General features: G+C 51.2%; 1 protein-coding gene across 1 annotated transcript; it reads right to left on the reverse strand.

Annotated features, from left to right (window-relative positions):
• Nucleotides 1–299: 299 nt before the first annotated feature.
• LOC129693674 (galactose-3-O-sulfotransferase 2-like) lies at nucleotides 300–9,780 on the reverse strand. Its single transcript, XM_055630457.1, has 3 exons — nucleotides 9,624–9,780; nucleotides 5,705–6,014; nucleotides 300–2,465 (listed from the first exon to the last, which is right to left on the reverse strand). Exons 1-3 carry the CDS (start codon nucleotides 9,689–9,691, stop codon nucleotides 1,656–1,658), a joined length of 1,188 nt encoding a protein of 395 aa, XP_055486432.1. The 5' UTR covers nucleotides 9,692–9,780; the 3' UTR covers nucleotides 300–1,655.
• Between the last annotated feature and the right edge of the window lie 3,061 nt (nucleotides 9,781–12,841).

A 12,841-nucleotide genomic window follows, 5' to 3' on the forward strand; every position in this document is an offset into this window, starting at 1 on the left:
GAGGTCAGGATAAGGAGAAGGGTTTTGGCCCGAAACGTTGCCTATTTCCTTCAGAGTCTGAAGAAGGGCTTCGGCCCGAAACGTTGCCTATTTCCTTCGCTCCATAGATGCTGCTGCACCTGCTGAGTTTCTCCAGCTTTTTTGTGTACACAGGATAAGTCATGTCTAACGTTTCTGCTGGCTGGTTAGCATGCAACAAAAGCCTTTCACTGTACCTCGGTACACGTGGCAATAAACGACACTGAACTGAACTATTCAGGCAACACATCAAAGGAGGTGACAAGCCTGTCAATGAGGCAGTGGTTACGGAGATTTTATTGGATCAGGTTGAGTTTTGGAGCTTGAGTTGCTTCGACATTTAGTCACATTTCATGCAACAGGGTTAGAAAAGAATCAATCAACCAGACAGTGACAACATGTACCATCAAAGTTCCACAGGTGCTTAGTTTGCCCCAAAGTTCGACACAAAGTGCTGGAGTAACTCAACGGGGTCAGGCAGTGTCTCTGGAGGTGAAGGATGGGGTGGCGTTTCGGAGGCAGGACCCCGACAATCTCCCAGTCGCTCGCACCCTCGTGTCGCCAGCAACATCCTCGTAAATCTTCTCTGCGCCCCTTACAGTTTGACGGCACCGTCCCCCTTAGCAGGGGGCGAGCCAGGACCGAACGCGGCACTCCGAACACGGCCCGCTCCGGCATCCAGTACAACAGCCACATAGCCCCCTCGACTTCCCATAGTCCCGCAGAGGGTCCCAACACGAAACGTTGCCCGTGCCTTTTATACCCCGGAGGTGGTGCCCGATCCCGACCAGGTTACTCCCTCTCTTCACATTCCGTGACACTCCACTCCCATTCTCAGTCTTTCAGCAACACAATCCAAGGAGGGTTGAGAGGGAGGGAGAGGAGGGAGGGAGAGAAGGAGGGAGAGAAGGAAGGAGGGGGGGAGGAGGAAGGGGCGGAAGGAAGAAGGGAGGGAAGGAGAGATGGAGGGATAGAGTGAAGGAGGGAGGGGGGAGAGAAAGAAGGAGGAGGAGGGAGGGAGGGAGAGAAGGGGGTAGGGAGGGAGAGAAGGAGGGAGGGAAGGAGGGAGGGATAGAAGGAAGGAGAGAAGGAGGGAGAGAAGGGGGGCAGGAGAGAAGGAGGGATAGAGTGATGGAGGGAGGGGGGAGAGAAGGAGGGAGAGAAGGAGGGAAGGGAGGGAGAGAAGGAGGGAGAGAAGGAGAGAGGGAGAGGGTAATAGCTGACACTTGCTATGCCCCCCCTCCTCTTCATTAGCCACAGGCAGGGTAGCTAAACAACCAGCCTCCAACACATGGGGCGAGGGTCTCTAACCTTCCTTGCAGGTTCCGCTTTCCCAATAGCCCTGCGTTGCCACAGGGCCCCGACAACCCAAAGAGTCCACAGTGGCTTTTCCCCAAACCCCGTCGGCTGAAGACGATCCCATTTCCATTCCTTCCACAGTCCGAGGAAAATAGTCCAGGCGCCCTTCCTCCCCTCCGGGAGGGGGCAACAACACAATGGATCTCACCACCAGATGGTCTGGGATGTTGGGACCTCCGACAACGATACTAGTGGTCAAGACTTCGATGCAGTTATAAATAATTCGAGGGGTAGTTCTTGGAAAGATGGGGAGTGGATTGGGGATTGAAGTGGTTTCTTCACACATGCTGAAGGAGTTTCCCACTGTGGGCGGAGGGGAAGAGTTTGGCATCTAAGAGGTCCTTGTATTGTAGCTCTGGCATCACCAGACGCAGACATCTCTCCCTGGTGCGGCTGTCAAGGTTGGAGTTGAGGTTGTAGCCCATAATGCGGGCCCGGCCGTACTGGAAGGGCCTGATGTTGCGATCGTGGATCTGGCTGGCGTCCACGGGGCTGCTGCCCTGGAGGCAGAGGACCGTGAGCTCCCTCCGCTTCTCCCGCAGGGCCAGCACGTCCGCCCCCATCCTCTCCCGCCCGTAGTGCTCCACCTTCCGCCAGAAGGTCCGGTTGAAGTGGGCGTAGAGCTCCCAGTCCAGGGCGTTCCACGCCCGGATCTGTTCGGCCGCCCCCTCCGACATGGGCTTGACCGAGGCGTTGTTGCGCAGGTTCAGCTTGAAGGAGACCACGTCCTCCAGCCCCCAGCACAGCGCCTCCTTCAGGAGGACCATGGACTCGTCGAAGTATTCGGCGATCAGCACCAGCTGGAAGGTGGCCTCAATCTGTGCCAACGCCAGGTCCACGTAGCCCGCCGAGGCGTTGGCGTTGTGGTCGAAGCCAAAGTCGAACCACATCAGGTTGCGGGCGTAGTGGCTCCCCCGCTCCTTGGGCGAGAAGTACCGCCAGGGCTGGCTGAGGAACTGCTCCAGCGAATCCACCTTCTTGAAGGCCAGGCTCGAGCCTTTGTAGTAGGTGAAGGATGATTCCACCAAGGTCACCGGGTTGCGTAAGATCGAGAAGTAAAAGGTCCCCTTGGCCATGATCTTCTCAACCTGCAACGCCCCACAACACAAAGATAACACAGTTAGCCATCCACTTCGATTCAGCCTTTAGTTTAGACACTAGAGACAATTTATACATACCATATAACAATTACAGCACAGAAACAGGCCATCTCGGCCCTTCCAGTCCGTGCCGAATACTAAAGGGCCTGTCCCACACCAGCGTGCGATTGCATGCGGCGAGCACGACCTAACGTGGTCGCTTGAGCCATATGGCCTCCCACTTAGATCGCCGGAGCTGTATGGAGTTGTGCGGAGCTGGTCCCGACATCGCGCAGAGCTGCGAAAAACTGATCGTGTTCAAAAACTCCGTTGAACCAGTTGCTGTCTCTCCCTTCGGGGGAATACGACTTTTTTGTCGTATCCCCCTTCTCTGCCTCCGTCTGTGCTGAGGCCTAATGGCGGAGCTGGCGACCTCGAGGCTCCGGAGGCAGCCTGACGTGACTCGCCCTGGGCTCGCTCCCGTGAAGGCGGCCCAGCTCGGGGCTGGAACTGCGCTCCCGTGAGGGGCTGTGACGCTCCCGTGAGGGCGGCCTGGCGAGGGGCTGAGACGCTCCCGTCGGGGCGGCCCAGCCCGAGGTGGAACGGCACTCCCGTCGGGGCGGCCCAGCTCGAGGGAGGAACGGCACTCACGTGAGGGCGATCCGGCTCGGGGCTGGGACGGTGCTCCGGTGGCTGGGACGGCGTTCTGGCGGCGCTGACCTGAGTCCTGGGTTCAGCCGTGGGCCAGTGGCCGCGTCCGCTGGACTGGAGGGTGGCAGCTTCGACCACCCCGGGCCGCGGTGTTTGAAGCCAGCCCGTTTGCGGGGTTCGGTGAGCCGCAGGACTGTTTGTACCATTGCCCGGTGGGGTATCGCCTCAGCGCAGAGGGAGAAGAGGAGGGAAGAGACTGCAGTCCTAAGATTTTTGCCTCCATCACAGTGAGGAGGTGCTTGGAGGATACACTGTGGTGGATGTTAATTTGTGTTTATTGTTGTTTATTATTGTATGATTGTATGTATGACTGCAGGCACGAAATTTCGTTCAGACCGTAAGGTCTAAATGACAATAAAGGTATTCAATTCAATTCAATTCAAAGGAGTAGAAGCCATTCGGCCCTTCGAGCCTGCACCGCCATTCAATATGATCATGGCTGATCATCCAACTCAGTATCCCATCCCTGCCTTCTCTCCATACCCCCTGATCCCCTTAGCCACAAGGGCCACATCTAACTCCCTCTTAAATATAGCCAATGAACTGTGTGGCCTCAACTACCTTCTGTGGCACAGAATTCCACAGATTCACCACTCTCTGTGTAAAAAATGATTTTCTCGTCTCAGTCCTAAAGAATTTCCCCTCTATCCTCAAACTGTGACCCCTTGTCCTGGACTTCCCCAACATCGGGATCAATCTTCCTGCATCTAGCCTGTCCAACCCCTTAAGAATTTTGTAAGTTTCTATAAGATCTCCCCTCAATCTTCTAAATTCTAGCGAGTACAAGCCGAGTCTATCCAGTCTTTCTTCATATGAAAGTCCTGACATCCCAGGAATCAGTCTGGTGAACCTTCTCTGTACTCCCTCTAAGGCAAGAATGTCCTTCCTCATATTAGGAGACCAAAACTGTACGCAATACTCAAGGTGTGGTCTCACCAAGACCCTGTACAACTGCAGTAGAACCTCCCTGCTCCTAGACTCAAATCCTTTTTGCTATGAATGCTAACATACCATTCGCTTTCTTCACTGCCAGCTGCACCTGCATGCCTACTTTCAATGACTGGTGTACCATGACACCCAGGTCTCGTTGCATCTCCCCTTTTCCTAATCGGCATGTAAAACAGACGGGATAACCGCTACACCACAGACACTGGCAGCGACCCAAATTAATATTAATAATATTAAATTATTAATATTATATTGAATTACATACATAGTTCCTATGGTAATAACGCCTCACAGTGCCAGAGACCCGGGTTTAATACTCACCTCGGGTGCTGTCTGTACAGAGTTTGTGCTATTATTAATAATATTATTGATAATAATAATTAATAATAATATTACTAATAATTAAAATCAGTACAGGCAGCACCCGATCCGTGGTCAGGATCGAACCCTTGACTCTGCAGCAGCTCTACCCGCTGCAACTCTGTCCCGCCCAGGATTGAACTGGGGATCCAAAATAATATGAATAATTTAAATGATGAATGTCATTCACACTAGTACAGACTATGTACAGACAGCATCTGAGACCAGCGATCCCCGCGCATATAAAATTATAAAAGGACCGGACAAGCTAGATGCAGGAAAAATGTTCCCGATGTTGGGCGAGTCCAGAACCAGGGGCCACACACACAGTCTTAGAAGAATAAAGGGGAGTTCATTTAAGACTAAGGTGAGAAAAAAACTTTTTCACCCAGAGAGTTGTGAATTTGTGGAATTCCCTGCCACAGAGGGCAGTGGAGGCCAAGTCACTGGATGGATTTAAGAGAGAGTTAGATAGAGCTCTAGGGGCTAGTGGAATCAGGGGATATGGGGGAGAAGGCAGGCACGGGTTATTGATTGGGGGACGATCAGCCATGAACACAATGAATGGCGGTGCTGGCTCGAAGGGCCGAATGGCCTCCTCCTGCACCTATTTTCTATGTTTCTATTTTTCTATTAGCACTATCCTAGGGACAATTTAACCTACAAACCTGTACATCTTTGGGATGTGGGAGGAAACCTGAGCAATGGCAAATTGCATGTAGGATAGAACTAGCGTACGGGGTGATCACTGGTTGGCACGGACTCGATGGGCCAAAGGGCCTGCTTCACAAGGTATCTCCGAAGTCTAAAGGGCCTGTCCCACGAGCATGAGGCTCCATGCGGCAAGCGCGGCCAAACCAGAAGCGGGGGCCGCGCAGAGGTCGAGTGAGTGACGTGAAGTTCGAGCGAAGTCCGCGGGAAGTTCGCGCTCGACGTACTTGACGGGCCGGCAGGCCGTTGCCGCGCGGAATTTTCGAACACGGTCAGTTTTCCAGGAGCCCGGGACCAGCTCCGCACAACTCCGGCGATCGAAGTGGGACCGGCCCCGCGAGGCCGTACGGCTCAAGCGACCACGTTAGGGCGCGCTTGCCGCGTGGAGTCACATGCTCCTGGGACCGGCCCTTAAACCCGTGCTCAGGATGGAACCCGGATCTCAGCCACGGATGATCGCATTGAATGGCGGTCGGCGCCGGCTCGAAGGGCCGAATGGCCTCCTCCTGCGGTCTTACCTGCGGCCGGAAGAAGCGCATGTGGTTGCAGATGATGTGGTACTCCTGCGGTTTGTGCGGGGTGTAGAACTTGACCCTCCGGGTGTTGAACAGGAGCGGGTAGCCGAACTGGTAGGCGGCTGGCAGGGCGAAGGTCAGGTTGCGGGCCTCGCCGAAGCGGTACAGGATGTTGAGGATGGTGCTGCCCGCCGTCTTGTGGGTCTTGAGGAACATCACGTGGGTCCTGGGCCTGCAGGCTTCAATCGGCCGCCCAGCCTCCAGGCCCGTCGCCGCGGCAACCCCGGCCTGCTCCACCTCCAGCAGTCGCATCCTATGCGGGAGAGAGAGCACAACGACAAAGGGTTTCAGTGCGGCCATTCCTTATCTCCGGTCATGCTGCCCGGCCCGCTGGGGTACTCCACCATTTTGTGTCTAAACGGGTCACGGGTTAAGAATAAGGAGTCGGCCATTTTGGACTGAGCTGAGGAAAAACAGTTTCCCCCAGAGAGTTGAGAATCTGTGGAATTCTCTGCCACAGAGGGCAGCGGAGAGAGTGAAGGGAGGGGGTGCGGGGAGAGGGGGAGAAGGAGGGAGACAGAGAGAGTGTGCGTGCTTGTGTGTGCGATTGTGTGTGTGTGTGAGTGTGTGTGCGTGCGTGTGTGTGTGAGTGTGTGTGTGTGAGTGCGTGCTTGCGTGTGTGTGTGTGCGTGCGTGTTTGTGTGTGTGAGTGTGTGTGTATGCATGTGTGTGTGTGTATGAGTGTGTGTGTATGCATGTGTGTGAGTGTGTGTATGCATGTGTGTGTGTGTGTGTGCGTGTGTGTATGTGTGTGTGTGTGTGTGTGTGTGTGTGTGTGTGTGTGTGTGTGTGTATGTGTGTGTGTGTGCGTGTGTGTGTGTGTGTGTGCGTGTTTGTGTGTGTGTATGTGTGTGTGTGTGAGTGCGTGTGTGTGTGTGTGTGTGTGTGAGTGCGTGTGTGAGTGTGTGTGTGATTGTGTGTGTGTGTGTGTGTGTGTGTGTGTGTGTGTGTGTGTGTGTGTGTGTGTGTGTTTGTGTGTGTGTGTGTGTGTGTGTGTGTGTGTGTGTGTGTGTGTGTGAGTGTGTGTGGGTGTGCGTGTGTGTGTGGAGTTTGCACGTTCTCCCCGTGACCACGTGGGTTTTCCTCCTGGTGCTCCGGTTTCCTCCCACAAACCAACAACATGCCGGTTGTCCCGTGGGGAATTGTCCCGCTGGTGTGGGAGTGAGGGGTTGAATCTTGGGGGAGTTGACGGGAGGGTGGGAGGGTAGCATCATGTGGGCCGAAGGGCCTGTTTCCGTGCAGTCTCTCTCCATGTGGCTCTAACTGTCTTCACCACCCTCCTAAGCGTCTGAAAAATCTGCCCAGCAAAACAGACAATTTGTGGAAAACACAAAGTGCTGGAGTTACTCAGCAGGTCAGGCAGCATCTGTGGAAGGAAATAGACAGGCGACGAGTCGGATGTAAGGAAGGCAAATGCAATTCATCTCGAGGGAATAGGGTGTTTACAATACAGAATGGAGATTGATCAATCCAGGGTATTATTTAAGCAGAGGATATTTCTGCTCGTGGGAGATCCTGGGATAAGAGGGCACAGCCTCAGAATTAAAGGGCGTTTCTCCAGGAAGTTGATGAGGAGGAATTTCTTTATCCAGAGGGTGGTGAATCTGTGGGATTCATTGTCACAGATGGCTGTGGAGGACAAGTCAGTGGGTATTTTTAAGGCAGAGATTGATAGATTCCTGATTAGTGCGGGTATCAAGGGTTACGTGGCAAATGGTAACGAATTGAGGAATGCAGTTGAACAGAGGGATCTAGGAATAACAGTGCATAGTTCCCTGAAGGTGGAATCTCATATAGATAGGGTGGTAAAGAAAGCTTTTGGTGTGCTGGCCTTTATAAATCAGAGCATTGAGCATAGAAGTTGGGATGTAATGTTAAAATTGTACAAGGCATTGGTGAGGCCAATTCTGGAGTATGGTGTACAATTTTGGTCGCCTAATTATAGGAAGGATGTCAACAAAATAGAGGGAGTACAGAGGAGATTTACTAGAATGTTGCCTGGGTTTCAGCAACTAAGTTACAGAGAAAGGTTGAACAAGTTAGGTCTTTATTCTTTGGAGCGCAGAAGGTTAAGGGGGGACTTGATAGAGGTCTTTAAAATGATGAGAGGGATAGACAGAGTTGACGTGGATAAGCTTTTCCCACTGAGAGTAGGGAAGATGCAAACAAGAGGACATGATTTGAGAATTAAGGGAGGGGTAACATGAGGGGGAACTTCTTTACTCAGAGAGTGGTAGCTGTGTGGAATGAGCTTCCAGTGGAAGTGGTGGAGGCAGGTTCGATTTTATCATTTAAAAATAAATTGGATAGTTATATGGACGGGAAAGGAATGGAGGGTTATGGTCTGAGCGCAGGTAGATGGGACTAGGGGAGAATAAGTGTTCGGCACGCACTAGAAGGGCCGAGATGGCCTGTTTCCGTGCTGTCATTGTTATATGGTTAGGGTTACAGGGAGAAGGCAGGAGAATGGGGTTGGGAGGGAGAGATAGATCAGCCATGATCGAATGGTGAAGTAGACTTGATGGGCCGAATGGCCTAATTCTGCTCCTTTAACTTGTGAATATGAGCTTCATTATGAGCTTATGGAGTCCCTTGGACTATCTTTGAACGGACTTCATTGGACTTTATCCTGCTCCGACAACTTATGAATACCCAGAGCAAACCCACGCAGTCTCAGGGAGAACCTGCAAACTCCACACACACACACACACACACACTTCTGAAGAAGGGTTTCGGCCCGAAACGTTGCCTATTTCCTTCGCTCCATAGATGCTGCTGCACCCGCTGAGTTTCTCCAGCATTTTTGTGTACCCACACACACACACACAACGGCCTGTTTATAGTCTAGACATACGGCGTGGAAACAGGCCCTTCGGCCCACCGAGTCCGTGCCGACCGGCGATCCCAGCACACTAACACTATCCTGCACACAGTAGGGGCAATTTACAACTTGCCAAAGCCAAGTAGCCGACAGACCTGCTAGTCTTTGGAGTGTGGGAGGAAACCGGAGCGCCCGGAGAAAACCCACGCAGGTCATAGAAACATAGAAATTAGGTGCAGGAGGAGGCCATTCGGCCCTTTGAGCCTGCACCGCCATTCAATATGATCATGGCTGATCATCCAACTCAGTATCCCGTACCTGCCTTCTCTCCATACCCCCTGATCCCTTTAGCCACAAGGGCCACATCTAACTCCCTCTTAAATATAGCCAATGAACTGTGTGTGGCCTCAACTACCCTCTGTGGCAGAGAGTTCCAGAGATTCACCACTCTCTGTGTGAAAAAAGTTCTTCTCATCTCGGTTTTAAAGGATTTCCCCCTTATCCTTAAGCTGTGACCCCTTGTCCTGGACCGGGAACAACATCGGGAACAATCTTCCTGCATCTAGCCTGTCCAACCCCTTAAGAATTTTGTAAGTTTCTATAAGATCTCCCCTCAATCTTCTAAATTCTAGCGAGTACAAGCCGAGTCTATCCAGTCTTTCTTCATATGAAAGTCCTGACATCCCAGGAATCAGTCTGGTGAACCTTCTCTGTACTCCCTCTATGGCAAGAATGTCCTTCCTCATATTAGGAGACCAAAACTGTACGCAATACTCAAGGTGTGGTCTCACCAAGACCCTGTACAACTGCAGTAGAACCTCCCTGCTCCTATACTCAAATCCTTTTTGCTATGAATGCTAACATACCATTCGCTTTCTTCACTGCCAGGTCTATAAGGTCACAGGGGGGGGGGGGGAACGTGCGAACTCCGTACAGACAGCACCCGTGGCTAGGATCGAACCCGGGGCAACGGCTCTATGTCACCCCACCCTCAGTCTACGCTGGTGAATGGGGATGTCATGCGACCGAGCGTGCAATCACCTTTTCTTGTCCGTCATGCCCAGAGTCTGGATGGCCAGTCCAACGGCCATGAGGATTAGCACAACCATCCATAGAACGTGGAGCGTACACCATTGCAGGATCCTCGGCTTCCTAGGAGCAAGAGATGCAGGGTGAGAAACATTCACAGCACCGTTACGTTTCTGTGGTGTCACGTGACCCGGGGTACAGCGAAAACCTCTTGTTGCGTGCTATCCAGGCAGCGGAAAGACAATACAGGATCACAATCGAAAATAGACAGCTTTTCTCACAGAGAATGGTGAGTCTGTGGAATTTTCTGCCTCAGTGGAGGCCGGTTCTGTGGATTCTTTCAAGAGAGAGTTAGATAAGGCTCTTAAAAATAACGGAGTCAGGGGAGAAGGCAGGAACGGGGTACTGATTGGGGATGATCAGCCATGATCACATTGAATGGCGGTGCTGGCTCGAAGGGCCGAATGGCCTACTCCTGAACCTATTGTCTATTGACACCAAACGTGGTGAGTGGATGGAACAAGCAGCCAGAGGAGGTGCCAGGGGCATGAATATCGATTTCTCTGACTTCAAGTAACCCCGGCATTCCCTCTCTCTCTCTCCCCCCCCCCCCCCCCCCCCCCCCCCCCCCCACCTAACTTGCACGAGCTTCTCGTTTTCACCCAACAAACAGCTAACAACGTGTCGGAAGGAACTGCAGATGGTGGTTTAAACCGAAGATAGACACAAAAAGCTGGAGTAACTCAGCAGGACAGGCAGCATCTCTGGAGAGAAAGAGCTGGAGTAACTCAGCGGGACAGGCAGCATCTCTGGAGAGAAAAAGCTGGAGTAACTCAGCGGGACAGGCAGCATCTCTGGAGAGAAAAAGCTGGAGTAACTCAGCGGGACAGGCAGCATCTCTGGAGAGAAGGAATGGGTGACTTTTCGGGCCGAGACCCTTCCTCAGCTAACTATGGCCTGTTTCCTTTTTCATCATGACTTGTTTGCATATCTTTATTTGTTGTTCTTTATCTCTCTACATCACCGTCAATATCTCTCGTTTCCCTTTTCCCTAACTAGTCTGAAGATGTGTCTCGACCCAAAACGTCACCCATTCCTTCTCTCCAGAGATGCTGCCAGTCCCGCTGAGTTGCTCCAGCTTTTTGTGCCTTTCGCCAGGGGACATAGTTGAGGCAGGGACTATCATAGCACTGAAATATGGAGGAAGTGCAGATTGAAGATGCATGTGAACCAATCACACATACGCCAGCATCACTAACTCCACCCCACTATAACACTTATACAAAGGCTTGCTTCCGGCACTGCCCGTCTGAGCAGCTAGGATGTACTGACAACCTATCGTCCTTAACGTAGTTAAGTGTCAGTGCTGATTATAGATGTGTTTAAATCATACACTGTTCTGGTGCATGTCTACATGGTGTCAGGAGTGGGATGGTGGGTGCGTTTAGAAACATAGAAAATAGGTGCAGGAGTAGAGGCCATTCGGCCCTTCGAGCCTGCACCGCCATTCAATATGATCATGGCTGATCATCCAACTCAGTATCCCGTACCTGCCTTCTCTCCATACCCGCCATTCAATATGATCATGGCTGATCATCCAACTCAGTATTCCGTACCTGCCTTCTCTCCATACCCGCCATTCAATATGATCATGGCTGATCATTCAACTCAGTATCCCGTACCTGCCTTCTCTTCAGATTCAGATTCAGATTCAGATTCAATTTTAATTGTCATTGTCAGTGTACAGTACAGAGACAACGAAATGCATTTAGCATCTCCCTTGAAGAGCGACATAGCAAACGATTTGAAAAAAAACCAAAAAAAAAAACCCTGATCCCTTTAGCCACAAGGGCCACATCTAACTCCCTCTTAAATATAGCCAATGAACTGTGGCCTCAACTACCTTCTGTGGCAGAGAATTCCAGAGATTCACCACTCTCTGTGTGAAAAGGTTCTTCTCATCTCAGTTTTAAAGGATTTCCCCCTTATCCTTAAGCTGTGACCCCTTGTCCTGGACTTCCCCAACATCGGGAGCAATCTTCCTGCATCTAGCCTGTCCAACCCCTTAAGAATTGTGTAAGTTTCTATAAGATCCCCCTCTCAATCTCCTAAATTCTAGAGAGTATAAACCAAGTCTATCCAGTCTTTCTTCATAAGACAGTCCTGACACCCCAGGAATCAGTCTGGTGAACCTTCTCTGCACTCCCCCTATGGCAATAATGTCCTTCCTCAGATTTGGAGACCAAAACTGTACGCAATACTCCAGGTGTGGTCTCACCAAGACCCTGTACCACTGCAGTAGAACCTCCCTGCTACTATACTCAAATCCTTTTGCTATGAATGCTAACATGCCATTCGCATACCATACCCAGTTTAATGGCAGTGTTCAAGTCTTTTGTGTTGATGCCCAGGCGAATTTCATTTTTTCCCTTCTTGACTGTGGCAATCATTGTCGAGACCCAGTCGGTGGGGTCGCTAAGTACTTCAATCACGTCTGTGGAGGCTGGGTCCGCATGCGTTCGGGCCGTGTTAGTACACCACCAGACAGATATGCGAGTATGTTTAACCCCATGGTATGGGTACCTTTTCCACACTTAATCTTTAGGGGGAAGGATGTGGATTTACAGGAAGGAACTACAGATGCTGTCTGACATCGAAGATAGACACAAAATGCTGGCGTAACTCAGCGGGACAGGCAGCATCTCTGGAAGGCAGGAACGGGTTAAAACTATATTTACAGGTACATGGTCAAAAAGAGCTTTTGGCACATTGGCCTGTATCAGTCCGATGATTGAGTGTAATAATAATAATAATAATAATAATTTTATTTATAGAGCACTTTAAAAACAAACATAGCTGCAACAAAGTGCTGTACATCACTAATCATTGACCAAAAAAGTTAATACACACCAAAAATAACAATCAAAAGAAATTGTAGGAAAAGACATGCAAAATAAAGAAACATCAAAACACCACAAACAGAAGCAAAGCCTCAGGCACGGTCAAAATCCAGGGAGTACAAATGTGTTTTAACACTGGATTTGAAGATGGACAGTGGGGGGAGATGGTGGGAGGTCAGGTTGCAATTATATATGACGTTGGTGAGGCCGCATTTAGAATATCGTGTTCAGATCTGGACACCGTGCTATCAGAAAGATGTCGTCGAGCTGGAAAGGGCGCAGAGAAGATTTACGAGGATGTCACCAGGACTCGAGGGGCCTGAGCTACAG

The sequence above is a fragment of the Leucoraja erinacea genome, unplaced genomic scaffold (genome assembly GCF_028641065.1).
Source record: "Leucoraja erinacea ecotype New England unplaced genomic scaffold, Leri_hhj_1 Leri_386S, whole genome shotgun sequence".
Taxonomy (NCBI): domain Eukaryota; kingdom Metazoa; phylum Chordata; class Chondrichthyes; order Rajiformes; family Rajidae; genus Leucoraja; species Leucoraja erinaceus.